The sequence below is a fragment of the Erythrolamprus reginae genome, chromosome Z (assembly GCF_031021105.1).
Source record: "Erythrolamprus reginae isolate rEryReg1 chromosome Z, rEryReg1.hap1, whole genome shotgun sequence".
In the NCBI taxonomy this organism is placed as follows: Eukaryota; Metazoa; Chordata; class Lepidosauria; order Squamata; family Dipsadidae; genus Erythrolamprus; species Erythrolamprus reginae.
The window spans coordinates 350168-377917 of NC_091963.1; the positions used below are offsets into that span (position 1 = coordinate 350168).

The following is a 27750-nucleotide window of genomic DNA, read 5'->3' on the forward strand; positions in this document are numbered from 1 at the left end:
ACACCCCGACGCCGCTATGTGGAGTTATTGTTGGTCTCCCGCCCGATTGGCTTGGACCCTCCCCCCAAAATCGCAGGGGGCACTTCTTCCACCAACGTGCTTATTTATTTTTTCCCCAAGAGGCACAAACAATGTTCTGGGTTTTCTTTTTTTATTGTTTTACTATTAATTTACTAATTCAATTTCTTCTTCTTTTTCTTGAAGAGGTTTTGCTCCTTATCCTGAGGAGGCTTCCTTCCGTTTGGACTCACAGTTCGGTTCCTCCATCGGAAGCGAAGACCATGGAAAATTGGCCATGCCTAGTTGGCCACAGAGAGTTGGCCATGGAGAGTTGGTCAAGGAGAGTTGGCCATGAAGAGTTGGCCATGAGTTAGCCAAGGAGAGTTGGCCATGAGTTGGCCATAAAGAGTTGAGCATTAGTTGGCCATAGAGAGTTGGCCATGAGTTGGCCAAGGAGAGCTGGCCATGAGTTGGGCATTGAGAGTTGGGTATGAGTTGGGCATTGAGAGTTGTCCATCAGTTGTCCATGGAGAGTTGGCTATAAAGAGTTGAATATGGAGAGTTGGCCATGAGTTGGGCATAGAGAGTTGGGCATGGAGAGTTGAGCATGAAGAGTTGGGCATGGAGAGTTGAGCATGAAGAGTTGGGCATGAGTTGAACATGAGTTGGACATAGAGAAATGGCCAAGGAGAGTTGGACATGGAGATTTGTCCATGAGTTATCCATGGAGAGTTGGACATGGGGAGTTAGATATGGGAAGTTGGCCATGTCTAGTTGACCGTTGAGCGATGCCCATGCCAAGTTAGTTGTGGTGAGTTGCCCATAGATAATTGGCCATACCTAGTCTGGCATCGAGAGTTGGTTCTGTTGAGTTGGTCAGTTGTGGCGAGTTGACCACGGCAAATCATAGAACCCTTCCTCAGCACCCTCAAAAGAGGTATGAGTTGGCATCGGCTCGCCCCACTCCGAGCACCCGCTCAGCTTGACCAATGCTCTGCTCGGCCTGCTTACTCAACTCCCGACACTCCAACAAGGCCTCGTTGAACTGCTTGTAAGCTTCCTCCATAATGGAGCTTCTCCGCGGCGGTTGGACCTCCCAGTAGCCTCCTTCCACCCAAGGCTGGGCCCATCGGTCCGTCTCACTGAGACCCGTCCCGTCGCAGCGACGCTGCAGTGAGCGATCCAGGTCCTTGCACAGCTGGTAGACCTCGCTCCCGGGTCCTGAGACGCGTTCACCATCCACGATTTTGACCCGTGGAAACATCTCCACCAAAACAGATGGGTAGGCGGCTGCATCACAGAGCGGATTACTGAGACGAGCCCTCGCGTTGCGGAAACGTAAGTTGTCCAGATTCCGTAACCCAGTCAGGGATTGAAGCTGTTGCGCATTGCGGATGATATTTCCAGCCGCGTCAAGACTCTGTAAACTCTCACAGCCCGCGAGCGGGTCCAAATTTGAGATACGGTTGGCGGCGACGTTGAGGACCAACAAGGCCTTTAGCGTCGCCAGCGGGCCCAAGTGGGTCAGCCCGTTGCCTGACAGGTCCAGCCGCTCCAAGTTGGTGCACTCACCGAGACAACCCAAGTCGACGATCCCGAATCCTCGGAGCTTCAACATCAGGATGGACTCAAGATCAAATTGTCCTGTCCGGGTTTTGAGAAAATGGACGGTGATTTTCCCATTGGGGTCGGGATCATTGCTTTTCTCGTTCCGGAAATCCATTTTGGTTCCTCTGATAATCCGCGTTCTTCTTAATTCCTCGCTTTGTGATCACAGAAGGATTGGTCCGATCTAAAGAAGGGGAAAAGGGGGAAAGGGGCAAAAATCAAGATGCTAACCCTCTACTTCCTTTTTTTCTGGCTAGGATCTGTAAAGGACCATTGAGATGCATTTACAGATCCTAGCCCATTTCCATTACATTTCTTGTTTACAAATCTTTATGCAATATATTCAATTCAAAAGAGATAATCCGCGTTCTTCTTAATTCCTCGCTTTGTGATCACAGAAGGATTGGTCCGATCTAAAGAAGGGGAAAAGGGGGAAAGGGGCAAAAATCAAGATGCTAACCCTCTACTTCCTTTTTTTCTGGCTAGGATCTGTAAAGGACCATTGAGATGCATTTACAGATCCTAGCCCATTTCCATTACATTTCTTGTTTACAAATCTTTATGCAATATATTCAATTCAAAAGAGATAAGAAAGAAAAATGGATTGATTGTTCCATTTATTTTTTGAGCAATATTATGATTATGATTATTATTTTATTATTATTTTATTATTATTTATTAGATTTGCATGCCTCCCCTCTATCTCCATTGTGATATAGAAATCAAATACAAAATAAAAAAATAAAAGGAATCAAATAAAAATCAAACAAAAGAAATCAAAAATAAACCAAACGCTAAAGAGAAAAATAAAAAGGAATCAAATCAAATAATAAAACCATCAATTGATGTAGAAATCAAAGAATAAATCAAAATAAAAGGAATCAAATCAAATAATAAAATTAAACCATCAAGTGATATAGAAATCAAATCAAAATAAAAGGAATCGAATCAAAATCAAACAAAACAAATCAAATATAAATCTAAACAATAAATCAAAATAAAAGGAATCAAAACAAAACAAATATAAATCAAACGATAAAGAGAAAAATAAAAGGAATATCAATCAAATAATAAAATAAAATAAATTGGATCAAATAATAAAATAAAACAAAACCATCAAGTGATATAGAAATCAAAGAATCAATCAAAAGGAATTGAATCAAAATCAAACAAAAAATATCAATCAAACAATAAAGAGAAAAATAAAAAGGAATCGAATCAAAGAAGAAATGGTGGAAGGTCTTAAGCATAAAACGTATCAGGAAAGACTTCATGGACTCAATCTGTAGAGTCTGGAGGACAGAAGGAAAAGGGGGGACATGATCGAGACATTTAAATAGGTTAAAGGGTTAAATAAGGTTCAGGAGGGAAGTGTTTTTAATAGGAAAGTGAACACAAGAACAAGGGGACACAATCTGAAGTTAGTTGGGGGAAAGATCAAAAGCAACATGAGAAAATATTATTTCACTGAAAGAGTAGTAGATCCTTGGAACAAACTTCCAGCAGACGTGGTTGGTCAATCCATAGGAACTGAATTTAAACATGCCTGGGATAAACATATATCTATCCTAAGATAAAACACAGGAAATAGTATAAGGGCAGACTAGATGGAGCAGGAGGTCTTTTTCTGCCGTCAGACTTCTATGTTTCTAAGAAATAAAATAAAATGTAACCAGCAAGTCAAACACCGAAGAAGAAATCAAAAGGAATCAAACGCAAATCCAAGCGAACAAATCAAATCGAATGATAAAAAGAGCAAAGCAAAAGGCATCGAATCAAATCAGGAGTTTAAAAAAAAAAAGAATAAAAAAATAAAAATACAGTACAACAAAAAAGACTCACAACAAAGCCAATAAAGAATAAAAATTTAAATTATTTTTTAAAAAAAAATAAAATCTGAGTTGCCTTGAGAAGGCCGGCATGGAAATCTAATAAAAAATTAAATAAATAATAAAAATAAAATAAAATATAAAAAAATGAAATGAAATGAAATAAACTAAATAATATAATATTTATTATTATTTATTTATTGGATTTGTATGCACCTCTATAACTATCTGGTTTGGTGCTGCAAACCAACAGGACCAACATGGACTTCAGAGGAGAATCAGAACTGCAGAACAAACCAATGGCTGCCAACCTGCCTTCCACTGAGGACCTGTAGACTGCACAAGTCAAAAAGAGGGCGGAGGAAATATTGACTGACCCCTCGCATCCTGGACATAAACTGTTTCAGCTCCTACCCTCAAAATGTCACTACAGAGCACTGCACACCAAGACAACAAGACACAAGAACAGTTTTTCCCGAATGCCATCACTCTACTAAACAAATAATTCCCTCAACACTGTCAGACTTTCTACTAAATCTGCACTTCTATTCTACTAGTTTTTTCTCATCATTCCTATCATTTTTTTCCTCCCACTTCGGACTGTATGACTGTAACTTGTTGCTTGTATCCTAAGATTTTTATTAACATTGTTTGTTTCCTGATTACTTATTTGACCCCTGTGACAGTCATTAAGTGTTGTACCACATGACTCTTGACAAATGTCTCTTTTTCTTTTATGTATGTTGAGAGCATCTGCACCAAGACAAATTCCTTGTGTGTCCACTCACACTTGGCCAATAAAAATTCTATTCTATTCTATTCTATGTCACACAACATAACATAACATAAAAATAAAACAAAACAAAATAAAAACAGAAACAAAAACCAAACAAGAATTCACTAAGAGCCCCCTTGTTCTGGTGGGGGTGTATGTGTTCCTGGAAAGCCCCCCAACCTCTCCCATCCCCCACACCAAATCTCCCTTTGGCATCTTGTTCAAAACATGACCGGTCTGCCCAAGGCGCTAATCCTCAAGCAGGGGGGCGTGGGGGGGCGCTTGACCTTTAAACACCCTCCCAAGAAACACCCACCACATCCACCCAGTGATGGAATGCTGGTGGGCGACCCCCCCTCGGCAACTGTCCATCAAAACATGGTTACTAGGGGGGGGGGTTCTCCAAGGAGTGGCTGCTGCTGGGGGGGAGCCCCCCTCACACTATTATTTTTTGGGGGATCCCGAGTTCCCCTTCCCGCGGGGGAAAAGCCCTCCTCCCAAACGGAGGGGGGGTCCCCGCAAAAAAACGGGGCAGGGGGAAGAAAAAAATAAAGGGGAAAAAAAGAGAATCCATTTTCCTTTTAATAGCATCTTTTAAAGGGCCGGTCGTCGCCATGGCAACGCCCCCCCACCCCCCCCGCTGGACCACTTTTTATATCATCCTCCCTCCTCCCTCTTTTGGCGGGCGGGGGGCGGCGGTTAAACAGACCCCACTCTTTTTTTAGCCTCCCCCCGCTTTACCCTTCGGCTCTTCCTCTTCTTCCTCCTCCCTCCGGGCAGAAGCCACTCTTCCCCCCCCCCGCGTTGCCAAGGCGACGCGGCGGCGGGATCCTGGGTCTGGAAAAGAGGGCGGGGAGGGGGAGGTTTAAAGGCGCCGCGCTTGAAAGGGAAGGGGAGGAAAAAATGCGGAGGGGGCGGCCGAGGGGCGGGCGGGGAGGGGTTGGAGGGAGAACGTCCGCTCCCTCCATTTGTTTTTTTTCTTTCTTTCTTCCTCCCTTCCTTCTCCCTCCCCCTTTCTTTCTTTCTCTTTTTCTTCCTCTCATTTTCTTTCCTTCTCTCCTCTTTCTTTCTTGCTCCCTCCCTCTTCCTTCCTTCCACCTTCCATCCTGGCTTTTTCTTCCTCCCTCCCTCCTTCCTCCCTCTCCTTCCTTCTTTTTTTCTCCCTCCTTTCTTTTTCTCTTTCTCTATCCCCCTACCTCTCTATCTATCCTCTCTCTCTCTCTCATCTACCTACCTATCTATCTTTCGAGTTAGCTAGCTACCTATCTTCTTCCTTTTTTTCTATCTATCCCTACCTACCTAGTCTCCTTTTTATTTTCCTTCCTTCCATCCATCTTTCCATCTATCTATCTTTCTTTCTATTTATCTATCTTTCTGAGTTAGCTATTCTTTTTTTCTCCTTCCTTTCCTCCTTCCCTTTCTCTCCTTCCTTCCTTCTTCTTTCTCACTTCCTTTTTCCTTCCTTCCTTCCCTCCTTTTTTCCTCTTTTTCCTTCCTTCATTCACAGAAGGGAGGGTCAAACGTCTCTTCCATGGAGGTTGCATGGTTACATCCGAGTATTGGCTTTTCCAAAGTTGCCTTGTTGATTAAAACCTTATCGGCTGTCGATTGATCGAGGAAATCGACTAGCCACCTTTCGACCTGCTCGTGGGGCCAACTCGACACCAAAGCCCAGATTCACACATTAAACCAGGATTCCCTGACCCTCCCTGAGCTTCGTTGCAAAAAGGGAGGAAGGAAAAAGAGAGGATAGGAGAGAAAAAAAGTAAAAAGAGGAATGAAGGAGAAAGAAAGAAAGGGAAAGGGAGGGAGGAAGAAAGTAACAAGATGGAGGAAGAGAGCGAGAGAAAGAAAGAAATAAGTAAAAAGAGAGGAATGAAGAAGAGGAAGGAAGGAAAGGGGAATGAAGGGGAGGAAGGAAAGAAAAAGAGGACGGAGGAATAGAGAGAAAGAAAGAAGCAAAAAGAGAGGAATGAAGGAGAGGGAAAGAAAGAGGAAGGAAGGAAAAAGAGAGGATGGAAGCAGAGAGAAAGGAAGGAAAGAATGAGGGAATGGAAGAGGAAGAAGATCTCTGAGCTGGAGTATTATTATTTTTTACAGACGTTTCACGACCCAACTAGCGAATATCACCAGTGATAGACGGATGTAGATGAGGATGGTGTATATATACAGTAGTCCCTCGCTATATCGCGCTTCACCTACTGCGGCTTCACTTCATCGCGGGTTTTCAAGAAATATTAATGAGGAAAATCATTTGCGGATCTTCGCTGATTTGCGGGTTTTTGAGGAAGCCGATCGTCAGATTTAAACAGCCCACGGAACTCGATTGGCAAGTTTTTCAAAAAAAATATATCTAAAATTGTAAATACTGTATTTAAATACTGTATCTAAAATAAATACTGTGTGGGAAGGGTTTATAAACACTTAAAACAATGTAAACTTACCAAACAATTACAATATAAATACTTAAATAAGTACTATCAGTCGATAAATTCCCCATCGCGGATTTCACCTATCGCGGCCGGGTCTGGAACGTAACACCAGTGATAGGTGAGGGACTACTGTATATGGGTAGATGTAGACAGAAATAGATATATGTAGATGGATATATAGATAGATATAGATATATATAGATAGATAATAGCTAGATGATACAGCTAGATATATATATTTATTTATATACATGTATACACGTATAATATATATACGTGTGTGTGTGTTTGTGTATATAGATATAGACAGATATAGATGATAATGATAGATAGATAGATGATAGATAGAAAGACAGATATAAATAGATATAGCTAAAGATAGAGATAGATAGAATGAGATAGATACATAGATGATAGCTAGACAGATAGACATTCATTTATTTTATTTATTTATTCGATTTTTATGCTGTCCTCCTTAGACTCAGGGCGGCTTACAACATGTTAGCAATGGCACTTTTTAAACAGAGAATCAGCCTATAGCCCTCACAATCCGGGTCCCCATATATATTCTGCTCAAAACAAAAAAATCAAAGGGACCTTCAAAGAACCCATCCTAGATCTGAATGAATGAAATACCCTCGTTCAATACTTTGTTCTGTACAAAGTCGAATGTGCACAACAGCAGGTGGAATGGATTGTCAATCAGTGTTGCTTCCTAAGTGGACAGTTTGATTTCACAGAAGTTTGATTGACTTGGGAGTTCTATTGTGTTGTTTCAGAGTTCCCTATATTTTTTTGAATAGTGTAGATAGATAGATAGATAGATAGATAGATAGATAGATAGATAGATAGATAGATAGATAGATAGATAGATAGATAGGGAAAGATATAGATAATAATAATTATTATTATTAATAATAATAATTTATTAGATTTGTATGCCAATGTACAAATCTAATGTTAAAAGCAATTTAAAACCCTTCTTATAGATAGGTATACACAGATGATAGATGATATATATATAGTGTCCCTTCCTTTTCATTATCAGCAAAATATGTTAGAATATAGATAGAGATACATAGATGATAGACAGATAGATAGATATAAATATATATAGATGGATAGATGGAGGAGGAAGAGGAAAAGGAAGAGGAGGAGGAGGAAGAGGGGGAAAGGAGAAGAGGAAGCAGAAAGAAAGAAAGAAAGAAAGAAAGAAAGAAAGAAAGAAAGAAAGAAGACCACCACCACCACAGGGCCGAATTCCATTTTTTTATTGTTTATGTCAAAAGGTTATAAAACGTACTTCAGTATATTTAATTTTTAGGATGCTACTAAAACGATCGGTCTACTCTTATTATTATTCTTTTTTCACACACCCCAGCCTCCCTCCCCAAAAAACCAGTGGTTTCCGTTATTTAAAACCCAAAGTCACCCTGGAAGGGCGCGGGAAAGAAAATGGCTGTAGCTCACACGCCACAAATCCACAAGGTCACCACTCACAAAAATTGGGGTGCTCCATTCGATGCTCCGTTACGTCACCAACGGATACGCAAATGTCATTTCCCCCCCATGTGTGGGTGGGTATATGCGTTGCGATTCCTGGGCCGAACATAACGTTTCTTTCGTCAACGGATGGCTGCGCGGAAAGAACGAATGGCACCGGAGCAACGAGAGGCTCACTCCATGTCGTCACGAAGTCCAGAAAGTCACTGCTCAGAAAAATTGGGGTGCTCCGATCGACGGTCCGCGATGTCACCAACAGACGCACAAATGTCATTTTTTTTTGCGTGGGCAGGGATGTTTGGCGTTTTTTCCGGGCCGAACATGATGCTTCTTCCTCAGATGGATGGCTGCGCGGAAAGAAGGAAGGGCACCAAAGCTTTGAGAGGCTCACTGCATACGATGGCGGAATTTAGGGGGTCCCATGCCATGCCAGCCCACAAAGTCGCCACCTGGAAAAATTGGGGCACTCCGCTCGACGGTCTGCAATGTCGCCAATGGATGCATGAATGTCAAGCGGGGATGTGTGTTGTGTTGTTTCTCCCGTCAAAGGATGGGCACACGGAAAGAATGAATGCTCCCGGGTGAACGTTATTCTCAGGAAAACACGACGGGATTTGTGTGGTTTTTCCTGGGTGAACACGTTCCTTCCATAGGTAGATGGGTGCACGAACGAAGGCTTGCGGGACAACATAATATTTCTTTCGTAGACGGATGGCTGTGTGGAAAGAACGAATTGGGGCACTCTGTTTGAGGACCATGACGTCGCAGAGGATGCAGAAATGTCATTCTTTTTCATGGGTGGGGATGTGTGTCGTTATTCCTGAACGTGGTGGGATAACACAACGTTTCTTCCATGCTCGGAAAGAACGAATGCTACGAGAGGCTCACCGCCACTGACGGTGGGATTTGGGGAGGGCTCACTGCCACGGGGACTCCATCGCCATGGGTAACAGGAGAGGTGGGTGCTGCTCAGCCTGCGGCAAGGGGGCCGGCCAAGCAACGGCGCTGGGTAGCGACGCGCTCGCGTGAGTTCGCTCATGGCGCAGGAGGTGCGTCTTGCGGCTGAAGCTGCGGGCGCAGTGGGTGCAGATGTAGGGGCGCAAGCCGGTGTGGACGGCCTGGTGGCGCACCAAATTGGTCTTGGAACTGAACCGGCGCGGGCATTGCGTGCAGGCGTGTGGGCGCAGCCCGGTGTGGACGGCCTCATGGCGGGCCAGGTGCGACTTGCGGCTGAAAGCCCTCCCACATAGGGGGCAGGCGAAGGGCCGCTGCCCGGCATGGGATTTGACATGCGCCAACAAGCCAGCCCGGGCGCTGAAAGCACGCCCACATTGTGCGCAGGCGAAGGGACGCTCAGCCGAGTGCTGGTTGCGCCAGTGCCTCTGCAGGTGGCGCTTGTGGGCAAAGCAGCGTCCGCAGTCACCACAGGCGAAGGGGCGCTGCCCAGTGTGGCCTCCGCATTGGTGCGCCGCCAACCCGGCGCGGTGGGCGAAGCTCCGTTCGCAGTGCGCGCAGGCATAAGGCGGGAGGCCCATGTGGCCCCGCAGGTGTGCTGTCAGGTGTCGCTTGTCGCTGAAGCCCCGCCCACACTCAGCGCATGAAAAGGGCCTCCCCCCTTCAGCGTGGAGACGCTGGTGTGATGCCAAATTCTTGCGCCAGGCAAATGCTTTCCCGCAATCGGAGCAGAGGAACGGCTTTTCCTCGGCCGGTTGGCTCCCTCCCATGTCTTCCTCCTCTGGTTCAGTTTTGCCGACCTGCTCGAGGTACGGCGTGCCCTCCCCGCCCGGCACGGCACAGAGCGCTCGACAACTCGACGGATCTGCGAACGCTTCCTCCTCCCTACCCCTCTCGGTTACGGTGAGCTCCGGCTCGGATTTGAAGAGGAAGGCACCCGGATCGGGCTCTGGCGGCCCGACGTAGGAGGGGACAAACTTCCCGAGCTCCATCGTGGGCACGTACGGGAAAATCGGTGGTGGACGGTCACTCTGGACTCTGCAGTATGGTCCCGAAAAGGGGGGCATGGGGGCGTGGTCTCCCGATGGCGCTAGTTCGGCCCCATTCCAGGGGCCGGATTGTCCCATTGGCACAGGAGGGACTCCCTGCTTCCCCTCCTCCTCTTCGTGCAGACGCTGGTGCCGTAGCAAGTGCCGCCGGTGGACAAAGCTGCGGGCGCAGCTTGCACACGCGTGGGGCCTCTCCCCCGTGTGGGTCAATTGGTGTCGGACGAGGTGGGTCTTTTTCCGGAAGCTCTTTGGGCACCGTTCGCAAGGAAACGGCCTTTCCCCGGTGTGAACCCGTTCGTGGGAGCCGAGGTGGATCTTCTGCGAGAATCGTCGCCCACAGTGCGCGCAGGCAAAGGGCCGCTCCCCGGTATGGACCCGGGCGTGGCGGGTCAGGTGGGCCTTCTTGCCGAAGGCTTTGCCGCACTGCGGGCAGGCGAAGGGGCGCGGGCGGGGCGCTGCGGGCGGCTCGCAACGAGGACAGCCAACCGTTGTCTTATCCTCATTCGGCGTCTGCCCCGATCCGGTATATCCTCCTGGCCCGATTCCACCCGTGTAATCTGATCGTCCGGCTCGGCCGCTCTCCGATTTGAAGGGGCCACCCAGGGGGAGGCCCTGCAGGAACGCTTCGGCGCTGAGCCCAGGGGGCCACTCGGTGTACTCCTCCGCTTCCACCTTCACTGTACGGATCAGCCAGTCGCCTGCAGGGGGGAGAGAAGAGGGAGGGCAAAGGTCAAGGAGGCAGAGATAAAAAAAAACCGGAATCGAGGCGTGGGGGATTAGGAATTGGAGAGGACACCCTGCATGGGGGGGGGGGGGAGGCGGAGGGACACGAGGGCCAATTCCATCATTTGGCCCCAGGGCAAGCTCACACGGGGCCCGTGACAAAGAGGGATTTCCAGTGACACATAGATATAGATAGATGGATGGATGGATGGATGGATGGAGGTATGGGCGGACAGACAGACAGATATGAACAGATGATAGATAGATATAGATAGATAGATAGATAGATAGATAGATAGATAGATAGATAAGGGATTGATTGGTGGATAAATGGATGGATAGATAGATGATAGAGAGGTAGATAGGTAGATAGACAGATATGATAGATAGATCGATAGATAGAAATAAAAAGAGATAGATTGATAGACAGATTGGATTAGATAGACAGACAGACAGACAGACAGACAGATACCGCAAAAAGATGCATAAAAAAACAGGTGCGTCTTATACATCGAATGTTGGGTAGGGTCCCTGAGGCAGGGGTGGGGCTGATGGAGCCGAGCCCTGTCCTGCCGGATGATTGAAGCCGCCCCGAGGGCTCCTCGGCCGGCTGCATGTGTTGAGGGGACGCCTGCCCGCTTCTCTGAAGCTGCTGCCACGCGCTCCAAAGCTCCGAGGGGCAAGGAAGGGGGGAGACACACAGAGGGTTGCAGACCGATGAGCAGGGGCTGCCATAAGCCGCCACACACACACTTTCCTTCGCTGCCGTCCTCACCCGGAACTGAAACCCAGGCGGCTTATGGCAGCCCCTGCTTGTCGCTGTGGAGGAAGGACGAAGCAGGTCCACACGAGAACACAGCTCTGCCCGTTTGCCTCAGCCCCCACTAGGAGCAGCGGCAGCGGCGAAAGCAGCAGCCTCCCATTCTCGCTATGTTGGAAGGAAACAACATCAAGCCCAAGGAGGAAGTGGCAGCAGCAGCTACAGCCGCTGTTGCTTCAAGGCCGGGGAAAAGAGTTGCAAGCGCCGCGCTGCTCTCTACAGTGGCCGGGAGTGGGAAGGAATGGTGGGCACTCTCAGTCTCTCCACGCAAGACTAACCTACAAAGGGAGAGAGGAGAACAGGGTACCTGTGGCAGGCAAGGCTGGGGCTCACAACTGAACCAGGCCATTATCATTGTAGGGGCAGGGGCCCGCCTGGAAAAGGAAAAGGCAACAGAGATGGTGAATGGGGGGGGGGGGAATTGAGGCTCGTTTGGGGTGAAAGTTGTGCGGAGTGGCGGGCAACAGGGAAACGCCCCAGTCAGGTTTTTGGCTGGAGCCGGGAGAAGGGGATGAGGAGGAGCTAGCTGCCTTGGTCCTTGGGAGACACGGAATCAGGCCTTTGTGATCTGGCAATGCCGCGAGTGTCTCTCGGAGGTGGATCCCGGCAGCGTAGGAACTCTGGGAGTTGAAGTCTTAAAAGTTGTCAAGTTTGAAGACTAGGGGTTACGGGTGGAACGATCTTCAAACCTGGCAAGTTTAAGGCTTGCGGGCTTCCACTCCCATTCCTGAGCTCGCACGACTGGTGGAGGAATTCTGGGAGTTGGAGTCCACAGGTCTTGAAGCTGTCAAGTTTGAACTTTGCAAAAAGTGTACATGGTTTTTAAAAGTGTACATGGTTGTAAAAAGTATTCTGCTGCACTGGTATTTTATTAAACCATATAACGCTGCACCATTTGCTTCAGAATACTTTTTTCCTTGTTTCCCTCCTCTAAAATCTGGGTAAATCTTATACACCGAAAAATACAGTAGATAGATGGATGGATAATGGATTGAAGGATGGATGGATAGATGGATCTAAATAGAACATAGATAGAAAGATGGATAGATGGACTGATGGATGGATGGATAGACAGACACAGACAGATAGATAGATAATGGATTGATAAGTATCTATCTATTTATCTATCTAAATTGAGGCTGCTCGCAAATCCCCATTCGTCGACTTTCAAAATGGCTGACACTACCTCAGCGATTTGCAAGGGCGCAGGAGGGGGGAGGAATAGCTCTTCTCCCGCTCTTCTAGAGCCGCCAAGGTATGATACATACACTCCGCAATGCTCAGAGGCCCCCCTCCCACAGGATTGAGAAGGTGACGCCACTCCCGCCATCCGGAATCCAGATTTTGAGGTGTGAATCCTGCTCACCTGGACAATTCTTGGGTGGGTCCTTTTGGTCTTCGGGCCCAATGGGCCTTTCTGAAGTCTCCGGGATCCGCTGGTCGCCCTTGAAGGTCTGTTCGAATCCTGGATGCCCGGATCCTAGAGCCAGAAAAACGAGATAAAACGAGACAAGTCATTAAAAATCATTTTTTTAAAAAAGAAAAATATGAACGAACCAAAACATTGAATCCGAGAAGGCATTTGATCCAGTCGAACTGAACTGTATTGGGATATACGATCGGAAATATGGTTTAGCAGAAATTCTAAAGGTGAAAATTGAGAATTTTGTATTTTATCAACAAATGTATTAATCAATAAAATATATGATTAAATCTAATCAAGTATGTAATTCATTTTTAATAAATTATAAATATAATATGTGGCGGAAGCCATGGAGCTAGCCGTTCCAGGGGAAGGAGGAATCGCTGCTTAGTAGCGATCCCTTCTTCAGGCTCCATGAGCTTAACTCAAAGCACTGGTGATGAGTGTAATTCTGGCCCTGGGCTCAAGTTGTTGCTACTCAATGCCAGGTCGGTGGTAAATAAAGCTCTCCTCATCCGGGATCTGATCCTGGATGAGGAGGCCGACCTGGCTTGTGTGACCGAAACCTGGCTGGGCTCGGAGGGAGGAGTTCCTCTCTCTGAAATTTGCCCAGCTGGGTTTCGGGTATGGCACCAACCTCGACCCCAGGGAAGGGGGGGAGGAGTGGCTATTATAGCCAGGGAGAGTCTTGGCCTGCGTAGGCTCATTGCTCCAGAGGTTGCGGGTTGCGAGTCCCTCCTGGTGAAGTTGGACTTAGGGGTTCAGGTGGGCTTGTTACTCACGTACCTGCCTCCCAGCTGCATGTCAACAGCCCTGCCTGTGCTGCTCGAGGAGGTGGCCGGGCTGGCGGTGGAGTTCCCCGGACTTATTGTCCTGGGGGACTTCAATCTGCCGTCGCTCGGCGGTTCCTCTGGACTGGCACAGGAGTTCATGGCCACCATGACAGCCATGGACCTGACTCAAGTAGTTCAGGGTCCGACTCACGAGGGTGGGCACGCACCCGATATGATATTCCTCTCTGAGCAACTGAGTAATGATCTGAGATTAAGGGGCTTAGAAGTGCTGCCTTTGTCGTGGTCAGATCATTTCCTACTGCGGCTTAACTTCCTGGCTCCAATCCTTCCCCGCAGGGAGGCGGAACCAATTAGGAGGTTCCGCCCCAGACGCCTGATGGATCCAGAAGGCTTCCAGATGGCGCTTGGGGTTATTCCAGATACACTTGTCCACAGTTCGGCACAGTCTCTTGCTGAGGCCTGGAACAAGGCTGCAGGGGAGGCTCTTGACCGGATTGCGCCGTTGCGACCTCTCCGCGGCACTAGACCCCGTAGAGCTCCATGGTTCAACGAGGAGCTCCGGGTGTTGAAGCGCCAGAAGAGACGTCTGGAGAAGCGATGGAGGAAGAGTAAGTCCGAATCCGATCGAACACTTGTAAGAGCTCATATTAAGACTTACAAAGTGGCGCTCAAGGCGGCAAGATGCGCGTATCATGCCGCCTTGATTGCATCAGCGGAATCCCGCCCGGCCGCTCTGTTTAGGGTAACCCGCTCCCTTCTTAATCAGAGGGGAGTTGGGGAGCCCTTGCAGAGTAGTGCCGAGGATTTTAACACGTTTTTCGCTGATAAAATCGCCCGGATCCGAGCAGACCTGGACTCCAATTGTGAAACAGAGTCGACTGACAATGAGTCAGTCGAGGTGACTGGGGCTAAATGTCTTTGTCCATCTGTCTGGGAGGAGTTTGACTTGGTGACACCTGATGAAGTGGACAAGGCCATTGGAGCTGTGAGTTCCGCCACCTGTTTACTGGATCCGTGTCCCTCTTGGCTGGTTTCGGCCAGTCGAGGGGTGACACGGAGCTGGGTCCAGGAGATTGTCAACGCCTCCTTGGGGAGGGGGTCCTTTCCGCCACTTTATAAGGAGGCGGTTGTGCGCCCCCTCCTCAAGAAGCCTTCCCTGGACCCAGCCGTGCTTAATAACTACCGTCCAGTCTCCAACCTTCCCTTCATGGGGAAGGTTGTCGAGAAGGTGGTGGCACTTCAACTCCAGCGGTCCTTGGATGAAGCCGATTATCTAGGTCCTCAGCAGTCTGGATTCAGGCCCGGCTACAGCACGGAAACTGCTTTGGTCGCGTTGATGGATGATCTCTGGCGGGCCCGGGACAGGGGCTTGTCCTCTGTCCTGGTGCTCCTTGACCTCTCAGCGGCTTTCGATACCATCGACCATGGTATCCTTCTGCGCCGGCTGGAGGGGTTGGGAGTGGGAGGCACTGTTCTTCAGTGGTTCTCCTCCTACCTCTCCGGTCGGTCGCAGTCGGTGTTAGTGGGGGGTCAGAGGTCGACCCCGAGGTTTCTCCCTTGTGGGGTGCCTCAGGGGTCGGTCCTCTCCCCCCTGCTATTTAATATCTACATGAAACCACTGGGTGAGATCATCCAAGGGCATGGGGTGAGGTATCATCAATATGCCGATGATACCCAGTTGTACATCTCCACCCCATGTCCAGTCAACGAAGCAGTGGAAGTGATGTGCCGGTGCCTGGAGGCTGTTGGGGCCTGGATGGGTGTCAACAAACTCAAACTCAACCCAGACAAGACGGAGTGGCTGTGGGTTTTGCCTCCCAAGGACAATTCTATTTGTCCGTCCATTACCCTGGGGGGGGAATTATTGACCCCCTCAGAGAGGGTCCGCAACTTGGGCGTCCTCCTCGATCCACAGCTCACATTAGAAAAACACCTTTCAGCTGTGGCGAGGGGGGCGTTTGCCCAGGTTCGCCTGGTGCGCCAGTTGCGGCCCTATTTGGACCGGGAGTCATTGCTCACAGTCACTCATGCCCTCATCACCTCGAGGCTCGACTACTGTAACGCTCCCTACATGGGGCTACATTTGAAAAGTGTTCGGAAACTTCAGATCGTGCAGAATGCAGCTGCGAGAGCAATTATGGGCGTCTCTAAGTATGCCCATATCACTCCAACACTCCGCAGTCTGCATTGGCTGCCGATCAGTTTCCGGTCACAATTCAAAGTGTTGGTTATGACCTATAAAGCCCTTCATGGCACCGGACCAGAATATCTTCGGGACCGCCTCCTGCCGCACGAATCCCAGCGACCGATTAGGTCCCACAGAGTGGGCCTTCTCCGGGTCCCGTCGACTAAACAATGTCGTCTGGCGGGACCCAGGGGAAGAGCCTTCTCTGTGGGGGCCCCGACCCTCTGGAACCAGCTCCCCCCTGAGATTAGGATTGCCCCCACCCTCCCTGCCTTTCGTAAACTCCTTAAGACCCACCTTTGCCGTCAGGCATGGGGGAACTAAAACACCTCCCCCTTGCCCATGTTGTTTTGTTGATTGATTGACTGTGTGCCTGTTTTTTATATATACTGTTTTTTATGAGATTATTAATTTCAATTGGAACTGGATGGGTGGGCATTGGATTTGGTATTGTGTACTGTACTGTTTTTTATTATTGTTGTGAGCCGCCCCGAGTTTGCGGAGAGGGGCGGCATATAAATCCAATAAACCTAAACCTAAACCTAAATGAATGAATGAATGAATGAATGAATAAATGAATGAATGAATAAATAAAAATAAAGCAAGGTAAAATAAATTAAAAGAAATCAAACTGACTGAAATGATTCTGCGAAATTAGGGGGCGCACACTTCCGGGGGAAATCCCACTAGCGGGGTGCCCACAAAGGAGAAAGTCCACGGTGGGCAAAGCCACAAAGGGATTGGGAGGGGGGGTCACAAACCCTACAAAATTAGGGGGGCACATTTCTCAGGGAAATTCCACTAACAGGGCACCCGCAAAGGGGAAAGACTCCAGTGGGTGGGTAGGGTCGCAAATTAGGGCGGCTCACATTTCCTGGGAGAGTGGCGAGGCGCCAACTTACCGAGAGCGATGGCGGTCGCGTAATTCTCGCGCATGGCGTCGTCTTCTTGTCTTGTCTGGTGTCCAGGCACCTGGGAGAAACCAAAAGGCGGGATTAGAGTTTGGGGCAAGTGAAGTCTGCCCCCTTGAGGTTAGTGCCATCCTGACCATTTCCTCCCCCCCCACCATGCCTGAGATGCACCTGCCTCCTTTCCCGTCTTCACACGCTATCCGAGTCCTCCGCGATCCACTTTGGGAAATGACAGAGGGATGAGATAGAGACGCGGCAATTGGGGGGGAGCATAAAGGGGAAAAGGATGGACGGAAGGAAGGGAGGGGAAGAAAAGAAAGGATGGAAAAAGGAAAAAGGAAGAAAAAAGGAGAAAGGGGGAAGGAAAGGAGGAAGGAAAAGGAAGGAAGGGAAGGAAAAGGAGGAAGGAAAAGGAAAGAAGGAAGGAAAGGAAGGGAGGAAAGGAAGGAGGGAAAGGAAGAAAAGAAAGGAAGGGAGGAATGAAGAAAGGAAAGAGGGAAGGGAGGAAGGAAGGAAAAAGAGGGGAGAGAGAGGTTTGTGGGAGGGAGAAAAAGGAAAGAAGGAAGGCTGTGTGAGAAGGAGGGAAGGAGGAAGAGAGAGAAAAAAGAGGGAGAAGATGAAAGGAAGGGGGAGAAAAGGAAGAATGGAAAACAAAGTAAAAGAAAGGGAGAAGGAAAAGAGAGGAAGGAGAGAAAGGAAAGAAGGAAGGAAAAAGAGGGGAGAAAGAGATTTGTGGGAGGGAGAAAAAGGAAAGAAGGAAGGTTGTGTGAGAAGGAAGGAAGAAGAAAAGGGGAAAAGAAAAAAAGAAAAGGAAGAAAAAGGAGAAAGGGAGAAGGAAGGATGGAAGGAAATGAAGGGAAGACATGAAAGAATGGAAAAGGAAAGGGGAAGAAAAAAGAGAAAGGGAGAAAGAACGACAGAAGGTTGGACAGAAGGAAAGGAAGGAAGGAAGGAAAAAGAGGAAAGGAAGGCTGTGTGTGAAGAAAGGGAGGAAGAGAGAGAAGAAAAAGGAGGGAGAAGGAAGGGGGAGAAAAGGAAGAATGGAAAACAAAGTAAAAGAAAAGGAGAAGGAAGGAAAAGAGAGGAAAGAGAGAAAGGAAAGAAGGAAGGAAAAAGAGGGGAGAAAGGTTTGTGGGAGGGAGAAAAAGGAAAGAAGGAAGGAAGGCTGTGTGCGAAGGAAGAAGAGAGAGAAGGGGAAAAGGAAAAAAGGAAGAAGAGAGGAGGGGGGTTGAGAGAGGAAGGGAGGGAGAAAAATGAGAAGGAAAAAGAAGGAAGGAAGGTGATGTGGGAAGGGAGGAAGGAGGAAGAAAGAGGAAAAGCAAGGAAAAGGGGGAAAAGTGAGACTTAGAGAAAATGGGAAGATAGGCAGAAAAGAAAGGATGGAAAAAGAAGAAAAAACAAAGAGAAAATGAAGGAAGGCTGTGAGAAGGAAAGGAAAAGAGAGAAAGGAAAGGGAAAAGGAAGAGAAAAGGAAGAAAAATGAAAAAGGGAAAAAAGGCTGTGAGAGAAGGAAGGAAGGCAAGACAGAATGAAGGGAAATGAAGGATGGAAAGAAAGACAGAAAGGAAAGGAGAAAGGAAGGAAGGAAAGACAGAAAGGAGGAAGGGAAAGGAGGAAGGGAAAGGAAGGGAGGGAGGGAGGAAAGACAGAAAGGAGGAAGGGAAATGAAGGAAGGATGGATAGACAGACAGAAAGAAAGGAAGAAGGAAGGAAGGAAGGAAAGAGAGAAAGTAGGAAGGGAAATGTAGGAAGGATGGATAGATAGACAGACAGACAGACAGACAGAAAGAAAGGAGAAAGAAGGAAGGAAGGAGGGAAAGGAAGTAGGAAGGGAAATGTAGGAAGGATGGATAGAAAGACAGAAAGAAAGTAGGAAGAAGGAAGGAGGGAAAGACAGAAAGTAGGAAGGGAAATGTAGGAAGGATGGATAGAAAGACAGACAGAAAGAAAGGAGAAAGAAGGAAAGACAGAAAGTAGGAAGGGAAATGAAGGAAGGATGGATAGACAGAAAGAAAGGAGAAAGGAAGGAAGGAAAGAAAGTAGGAAGGGAAATGTAGGAAGGATGGATAGAAAGAAAGACAGACAGAAAGAAAGGAGGAAGAAGGAAGGAAGGAAGGAAGGAAGGAAGGAAAGACAAAAAGTAGGAAGGGAAATGAAGGCAGGATGGAAGGATGGAAAGAAAGAAAGGAGAAAGGGAAATGAAGGAAGAAAAGATGGAAAAAAAGAAAGAAAAAAAGGGAAAGAAAGAAAGGAAGAAAGAAAGAAGGTAGGGAAAGGAAGGGAAATGAAGGGAGGGAGGGGGGAAGGGAGGGAGGGAGGGAGGGGGGAAGGGAAAGAGAAAAATGAGGTGTAGGTGGTGCTGGAAGGGAAGTTCCCTGTCCAGTATTTAACAGAGCCCCCCTCTCCACCACCCCTCATAGAGAGACCCCTCCTCAATTTCTAACAGCCCCCCAAACCCTAATATGGAGACCCGTCCCCAATATTTAATCCCATCAGCCCTAATATAGAGCCCCCTCCCCAATATCTAACAGAGCCCCCCCAGCCTAATATGAAGACCCTCCCCAATATCTAACCCCATGGGCTCTAATATAGAGACCCCCTCCCCAATATCTGTATGGTTTGTTCGGGTTGTATGTGTTTTTAATCAAGGTTTTTTTTAAACTTTTGCTTTTTAATCATTGGATTTGTATTTTGTATTCCTGTTGTGAGCCGCTCCAAAGCAGCATACAAATCTAATAAATAAATAAATAAATCAATGAATGAATAACAGTCCCCCAGCCCCAATATAGAGACCCCTCCCCAATATCCAACAGAGCCCCCAGCCCTAATTTATTTATTTATTATTTATTTATTAGTTGGACTTGTATGCCGCCCCTCTCCGAAGACTCGGGGCGGCTCACAACAAGTAAAAACAGTCACAACAATCCAATTAATTAAAATATTTAACGATTTAAGAGAAACCCCATGTAGTAGCAAACACACACACAAGCATACCATGTATAATTAACATGCCCAGGGGAGATGTTTAGTTTCCCCATGCCTGACGGCAAAGGTGAGTCTTAAGGAGTTTTCGGAAGGCAGGAAGAGTAGGGGCAGTTCTAATCTCCGGGGGGAGTTGGTTCCAGAGAGCCGGCGCCGCCACAGAGAAGGCTCTTCCCCTGGGACCCGCCAACCGGCATTGTTTAGTTGACGGGACCCGGAGAAGGCCCACTCTGTGGGACCTAATCGGTCGCTGGGATTCGTGCGGCAGGAGGCGGTCTCGGAGATATTCTGGTCCGATGCCATGAAGGGCTTTAAAGGTCATAACCAACACTTTGAATTGTGACCGGAAACTGATCGGCAGCCAATGCAGACTGCGGAGTGATGGTGAAACATGGGCATACCTGGGTAAGCCCATGATTGCTCTCGCAGCTGCATTCTGCACGATCTGAAGTATCCGAACACTCTTCAAAGGTAGCCCCATGTAGAGAGCGTTACAGTAGTCGAACCTCGAGGTGATGAGGGCATGAGTGACTGTGAGCAGTGAGTCCCGGTCCAAATAGGGCCTCAACTGATGCACCAGGCGAACCTGGGCAAACGCCCCCCTTGCCACAGCTGAGAGATGGTTCTCTAATATGAGCTGTGGATCAAGGAGGACGCCCAAGTTGCGGACCCTCTCTGAGGGTCTAATATAGACCCTTCCCCAATATCTAACCCTACGGGCTACGGCCCTAATATAGAGACCCCTCCCCAATATGTAATGGAGCCCCCCAGCCCTAATATAGAGACCCCTCCCCAATATGTAACAGAGAAACCCAGCCCTAATATAGAGACCCCTCCCCAATATCTAACCCTATGGCCCTAATATAGAGACCCCTCCCCAATATCTAACCTTATGGCCCTAATATAGAGACCCCTCCCCAATATGTAATGGAGCCCCCCAGCCCTAATAGAGACTCCTCCCCAATATCTAACAGAGCCCCAGCCGTAATATAGACCCCTCTCCAATATCTAACCCTACGGCCCTAATATATTAGAGACCCCTCCCCAATATCTAACCCTATGGCCCTAATACAGAGAAGCCTCCCCAATATATAACAGAGCCCTCCCAGCCCTAATATAGAGACCCCTCCACAATATCTAACCCTACGGCCCTAATATAGAGACCCCTCCCCAAAATCTAACAGAGCCCCCAGCCCTAATATGGAGACCCCTCCCCAATATCTAACGGAGCCCCCCAGCCCTAATATAGAGACCCCTCCCCAATATTTACTCTACAGCCCTAATATGGAGACCCCTCCCCAATATCCAACAGGGACTCCTCCCCCCAATATCTAACAGTCCCCCAACCCTAATACAGACCCCTCCCCAATATCTAACTGAGCCCCCAAGCCCTAATATAGACCCCTTCCCAATATTTAACCCCACCGGCTCTAATATAGACCCCTCCACAAATAGCCGCCCCGAGTCTACGAAGAGGGGTGGCATACAAATCTAATGAATAAATAAATGAATAAATAAATAATATTTAATCCCACCGGCCCTAATATAGAGACCCCTCTCTAATATCTAAAGGAGCCCCACAGCCCTAATATAGAGACCCCAATAATCAACAGGGACCCCCCTCCCCAATATGTAACATTCCCCCAACCCTAATAGAGACACCTCCCCAATATCTAACAGAGCCCCCCAGCCCTAATATAGAGACCCCTGCCCAATATTTAATCCCACCGGCCCTAATATAGGGACCTCTCTCCAATATTTAATGGAGCCCCCCCCAGCCCTAATATGCAGACCCCCTCCCCAATTCAGGGGCGCCCCTCTCTCCAGCTCTAAGGAAGCTCCCACTCCCCACCAGAGCCCCCCCCCCCCCCAAATCAGAGTCTCCACCAGTCCTATTGAAGCCCCCTCCCCACCCTTTGGATCTCCTGGTAGTCTCCCGTCCTCCGTCCCTCCCATTTGGGGTATTCCAGGCTTTTGGGGAGGTTCTTAATTTGGGTGGGGGGTCTTTTGGGAGTGGGGGTCCCCTCCCGCAAAGGGGGGACCCCCCTCCCTCCCCCACCCCGCCCCTGCCTTCCCCGGGCCTTACCATCCAATAGGAGGCGGGGGTGGGAAGAGTCGGGGGGTCACTCCGCCCGCTCGCCCCCGCCTCCCCCTCCCGCTGGCTCCGAAAGGCTCCCCCCGCTTGGGGCGAAACGGCCAGGCTGGAGCGCGGAAGGGAAAAAGGCGGGCCCCCCCGCGGGACTACAGGGCCCAGGAGGCAGCGGGCGCCGGAAGTTGGTGGGCTGAAACGGGAAGTGAGGGAGGAAAAGAAAGTTCCGCGGGACTACGGGGACCAGGAGGCAGCGGGGCCGAAAAAGGCGGGGCTAAGGGAGGGAGGGAGTTGAAAGGGGAGGGGTGGTGCTAAGAGTTCCCCGCCCCTCCCGGGAAAGGAGGGGGAGGTTTCTCTCTCCGATCTCGCTTCGCGCCCCTCCTCGCTGCCCCTCCTTTCTTTCTTTCTTTCTTTCTTTCTTTCTTTCTTTCTCTTTGCTTTCTTCTTCTTTTTTCTTTCTTTCACTCTGCTTCTTTCCTCACTTTCCTTTTCTTTTTCTGTTTCATTCCTTCCTTTCATTCTTTCTTCCTCTTTCTCTCTCTCTCTGCTTCTTTCCTCTCCTTTCCTTCCTTCATTCCCCTCTCCTTCCTCTCTCTCTCTTTATATTTTCTTTATTTCTTTCTCTCGGCTTCTTTCCTCTCTTTATATTTTCCTTCCTTTCTTTCTTTCTTTCTGCTTCTTTCCTCTTTATCTTTTCCTTTCATTCTTTCTTCATCTTCTTTCCTTCCTTTCTTTCTGCTTCTTTCCTCTCTTCATATTTTCTTTCCTTCCTTTCTTTCTGCTTCTTTCCTCTCTTTATCTTTTCCTTCCTTTCTTTCTCTCTGCTTCTTTCCTCTCTTTATCTTTTCCTTTCATTCTTTCTTCCCCTTCCTTCCTTCCATTTTCTCTGCTTCTTTCCTCTCTTTATCTTTTCCTTCCTTTCTTCATCTTTCTTTCTTCATTCCTTTCTTTCTTTCTGCTTTTTCCTCTCTTTATCTTTTCCTCCTTTCCTTTCCTTCCTTCCTTCCTTTCATTCGTTCTCTCTGCTTCTTTCCTCTCTTCATCTTTTCCTTCCTTCCTTTCTTTCTGCTTCTTTCCTCTCTTTATCTTTTCCTTTCATTCTTTCTTCATCTTCTTTCCTTCCTTTCTTTCTGCTTCTTTCCTCTCTTCATATTTTCCTTCCTTCCTTTCTTTCTGCTTCTTTCCTCTCTTTATCTTTTCCTTCCTTTCTTTCTCTCTGCTTCTTTCCTCTTTATCTTTTCCTTTCATTCTTTCTTCCCCTTCCTTCCTTCCATTTTCTCTGCTTCTTTCCTCTCTTTATCTTTTCCTTCCTTTCTTCATCTTTCTTTCTTCATTCCTTTCTTTCTTTCTGCTTTTTCCTCTCTTTATCTTTTCCTCCTTTCCTTTCCTTCCTTCCTTCCTTTCATTCGTTCTCTCTGCTTCTTTCCTCTCTTCATCTTTTCCTTCCTTCCTTTCTTTCTGCTTATTTCCTCTCTTTATCTTTTCCTTTCATTTTTTCTTCATCTTCTTTCCTTCCTTTCTTTCTGCTTCTTTCCTCTCTTCATATTTTCCTTCCTTCCTTTCTTTCTGCTTCTTTCCTCTCTTTATCTTTTCCTTCCTTTCTTTCTCTCTGCTTCTTTCCTCTTTATCTTTTCCTTTCATTCTTTCTTCCCCTTCCTTCCTTCCATTTTCTCTGCTTCTTTCCTCTCTTTATCTTTTCCTTCCTTTCTTCATCTTCCTTTCTTCATTCCTTTCTTTCTTTCTGCTTTTTCCTCTCTTTATCTTTTCCTCCTTTCCTTTCCTTCCTTCCTTCCTTTCATTCGTTCTCTCTGCTTCTTTCCTCTCTTTATCTTTTCCTTTCAATTCTTTCTTCATCTTCTTTCCTTCCTTTCTTTCTGCTTCTTTCCTCTCTTCATATTTTCCTTTCATTCTTTCTTCATCTTCTTTCCTTCCTTTCTTTCTGCTTCTTTCCTCTCTTTATCTTTTCCTTTCAATTCTTTCTTCATCTTCTTTCCTTCCTTTCTTTCTGCTTCTTTCCTCTCTTCATATTTTCCTTTCATTCTTTCTTCATCTTCTTTCCTTCCTTTCTTCCTGCTTCTTTCTTCTCTTCATATTTTCCTTCCTTCCTTTCTTTCTGCTTCTTTCCTCTCTTTATCTTTTCCTTTCAATTCTTTCTTCATCTTCTTTCCTTCCTTTCTTTCTGCTTCTTTCCTCTCTTTATCTTTTCCTTTCAATTCTTTCTTCATCTTCTTTCCTTTCTTTCTTTCTGCTTCTTTCCTCTCTTTATCTTTTCCTTTCATTCTTTCTTCATCTTCTTTCCGTCCTTTCTTTCTGCTTCTTTCCTCTCTTTATCTTTTCCTTTCATTCTTTCTTCATCTTCTTTCCTTCCTTTCTTTCTGCTTCTTTCCTCTCTTTATCTTTTCCTTTCAATTCTTTCTTCATCTTCTTTCCTTTCTTTCTTTCTGCTTCTTTCCTCTCTTTATCTTTTCCTTTCATTCTTTCTTCATCTTCTTTCCGTCCTTTCTTTCTGCTTCTTTCCTCTCTTTATCTTTTCCTTTCATTCTTTCTTCATCTTCTTTCCTTCCTTTCTTTCTGCTTCTTTCCTCTCTTTATCTTTTCCTTTCATTCTTTCTTCATCTTCTTTCCTTCCTTTCTTCCTGCTTCTTTCCTCTCTTCATATTTTCCTTCCTTCCTTTCTTTCTGCTTCTTTCCTCTCTTTATCTTTTCCTTTCAATTCTTTCTTCATCTTCTTTCCTTCCTTTCTTTCTGCTTCTTTCCTCTCTTTATCTTTTCCTTTCAATTCTTTCTTCATCTTCTTTCCTTTCTTTCTTTCTGCTTCTTTCCTCTCTTTATCTTTTCCTTTCATTCTTTCTTCATCTTCTTTCCGTCCTTTCTTTCTGCTTCTTTCCTCTCTTTATCTTTTCCTTTCATTCTTTCTTCATCTTCTTTCCTTCCTTTCTTTCTGCTTCTTTCCTCTCTTTATCTTTTCCTTTCATTCTTTCTTCATCTTCTTTCCTTCCTTTCTTTCTGCTTCTTTCCTCTCTTTATCTTTTCCTTTCATTCTTTCTTCATCTTCTTTCCTTCCTTTCTTTCTGCTTTTTTCCTCTCTTCATATTTTCCTTTCTTTCTTTCTGCTTCTTTCCTCTCTTTATCTTTTCCTTTCATTCTTTCTTCATCTTCTTTCCTTTCTTTCTGCTTCTTTCCTCTCTTTATCTTTTCCTTTCATTCTTTCTTCCCCTTCCTTCCTTACTTTCATTTTCTCTGCTTCTTTCCTCTCTTCATCTTTTCCTTCCTTTCTTCATCTTTCTTTCTTCATTCCTTTCTTTCTTTCTTTCTTTCTTTCTGCTTTTTCCTCTCTTTATCTTTTCCTCCTTTCCTTTCCTTCCTTCCTTCCTTTCATTCGTTCTCTCTGCTTCTTTCCTCTCTTTTTCTTTTCCTTCCTTTCTTCCTTCCTCTTTCTTTCTTTCTTCCATTCTTCTCTTTTTTCTTCCTTCCTCCATTTCATCATTTCTTCCTTTCTTTCTCTCTCTCTGCTTCTCTGCTCTATTTTCCTTCCTTCCCTCCCTCCCTCCCTCCCTCTCTCCTTCCTCGCTCCTTCTTTCTTTCTTTCTTTCTTTCTATCTATCTATCTATCTTTCTCTTTATTTGTTTCTTTCTGCTATATCTACTATATAATATCTACTATATAAAATCATACTTGGCTTACTAACACGATACTGGTTTTTTATTGTACAGTATTTAAAATTTATTGATTTTGTTTTGTATTTATGTATTGTATTTTATCTATCTATCTATCTATCTATCTATCTATCTATCTATCTATCTATCTATCTATCTATCTATCTATCATTTATCTATTTCTCTCTCTCTCTCTCCGATCCTCAGCCCATTCATGCTGGGCCTAAAGAATGTTTTGATCCACCTCCCACAGGGAGCTAAGTTTGAAACGCCCACCCCCCCACCCCTGTGGCTTCGAATTCTTTCGATAAGCCGAGTCCAGGAAGCGGAGCTTAGCCCAGATCCGTCTGCAGGCTCCCCCCACCTCTGCGGGGACAAAGAAGTCGCCCTGTGGCAAGTTCGATTCCCACTGGGAGAGATCCTGTGCTACACTTTCACCGGGATGCGAGTTTTCTTTTTTCTTTCTTTCCTTCCTTCCTTCCTCTTTCTTTCTTTCTTTCTCTCTTCCTTCCTCCTTCCCACTTTCTTTCTTTCCTTCTTTCTCTCTTTTCTCTTTCTCTTTCTCTGCTTCTTTTCTCTCTTTTCTCTCTTTCTCTCTTCCTTTCTTTCTCTCTTTCTCCCTCTCTCTCTTCCTTTTTGTCTCTGTCTCTTTCCTTCCTTCCTTCCTTCCTTCCTTTCTTTCTCTCTCTCTCTCCTTCTTTTTTTAAATAATTTTTTATTACAATACAAAGATTAAAAAGAGGAGGCATACAGTGTTGTACATAATGTATCATTTCACAGTATACTGTAATTATTATTTGTATAGTTGTTGTACTTAAATTCTAAAACACCTTATGCAGAGCTGCCCCTGGTTCCCCCTCCCTCCCCCATGAACTGTCAGCCTCACAGTTCTATTTTTCCCTTTTTATATCAATATGCAGCTTATGGCATCAGCGGATGTCACACATTTGTTCTATCATACAATTAACCTAAAGTCAGATTGGTTTGATCTTAATTTTGTGTCTCGGATTGATTTTAAGAACATCTTGTTTATTTACTACCATTATTTTTTTTTCTTTTCTTGTCTCGACCCAGTCATAAATTTTTTCCAAATTTCATAGTATTTTGATTCTTCTTTATTTTTAAGTTTTGGGGTTAATCTGTCCACTTCTGCACAGTCGTATTTTTTTTTAATCATTTCTCTTTCTGATGGTGTTTCTTCTTTCTTCCAATTATGTGCTATTGTAATTCTAATTGCAGTAATCATGTGTTGTATTAAATAATAATAGTCTTTTTTAAGTTTTTGATTTATTATGCCTAGGAGAAAGGTCTCTGGTTTTAATATCAGTTTAATTGTGGTAATTTCGAAGATCCATCTTTGGAGTTTTTTCCATGTCTTTTTTATTTGGGGACACGTCCACCATAAATGAAAGAAGGTCCCATTTTTATTTTTACACCTCCAGCAATTTGGCTTCAGGTTTGGATATATTTTGGCTAGTCTGGCCGGTGCTAAATGCCATCTGTAGAACATTTTTTGGATATTTTCTTTATATGGAACAGATTTCGTTATTTTAACATTTTTCCACATTAATTCCCATTGTTCTAAATATATTTTATGCCCTACATTTTTAGCCTAACTAATCATATTTCCTTTAACTATTTCCGTTTCCATTTTATACTCAATTAAAAAGTTTTATAGCCTGGTTATAAAAAAAAATTATTGACCTAATATTAATTTATCTAATACACTATCCTTTTCCTGAATTCCATTATTCTTATTATCTTTATGCCATTTTACCTGAATTTGTGTGTATGGCCACCAATCAATAATAATATTTTGTTTTTCTAATTGTTGTCTTGTTTTAATATTACCTTTCTCATCTAATATATGATTATAATTCACCAGTTTTTGGATTTGGAAAGTATTTGGATGTGTAAGTGCTTCCATACCAGAATACCATCTTGGAATTTTAACATAGTGTTCTCTTTTAGTCTTTATCCATGTTGCCATTAAGGAGTCTCTAATTATATGATTTT

General features: G+C 46.0%; 2 protein-coding genes across 3 annotated transcripts; both read right to left on the reverse strand.

The window, feature by feature from the left end:
* Window positions 1-137: 137 nt before the first annotated feature.
* LRRC61 (leucine rich repeat containing 61) lies at window positions 138-5040 on the reverse strand. Of its 2 annotated transcripts, none has more exons than XM_070767162.1 (2): window positions 4954-5013; window positions 138-1792 (listed from the first exon to the last, which is right to left on the reverse strand). In XM_070767162.1, the coding sequence occupies exon 2, from the start codon at window positions 1721-1723 to the stop codon at window positions 929-931; it is 795 nt and encodes a 264-aa protein (XP_070623263.1). In that variant the 5' UTR covers window positions 1724-1792; window positions 4954-5013; the 3' UTR covers window positions 138-928. The 2 variants fall into 2 exon arrangements, 1 of the variants encoding a protein (XP_070623263.1); XR_011560584.1 differs by lacking the exon at window positions 138-1792 and adding an exon at window positions 1961-2021 and having other exon boundaries at window positions 4954-5040.
* A 2859-nt stretch (window positions 5041-7899) lies between these two features.
* On the reverse strand, window positions 7900-27674 carry ZNF467 (zinc finger protein 467). The gene is made up of 5 exons (XM_070726835.1): window positions 27664-27674; window positions 22075-22270; window positions 16998-17067; window positions 13060-13173; window positions 7900-10848 (listed from the first exon to the last, which is right to left on the reverse strand). The coding sequence occupies exons 1-5, from the start codon at window positions 27672-27674 to the stop codon at window positions 9065-9067; spliced, it is 2175 nt and encodes a 724-aa protein (XP_070582936.1). The 3' UTR covers window positions 7900-9064.
* Window positions 27675-27750: the final 76 nt, after the last annotated feature.

What these genes read in the sequence shown, in the direction of transcription:
- ZNF467 (XM_070726835.1), bottom strand. An exon ending in CGCGACCGCCATCGCTCTCG is followed by an intron (nt 13,174 to 16,997) that starts GTAAGTTGGCGC and finishes TTCTGGCTCTAG; the next exon opens with GATCCGGGCATCCAGGATTC. An exon ending in CCCACCCAAGAATTGTCCAG is followed by an intron (nt 10,849 to 13,059) that starts GTGAGCAGGATT and finishes TCCCCCCTGCAG; the next exon opens with GCGACTGGCTGATCCGTACA.
- LRRC61 (XM_070767162.1), bottom strand. Translation starts at nt 1,723, where the DNA reads ATGGATTTCCGGAACGAGAAAAGCAATGATCCCGACCCCAATGGGAAA.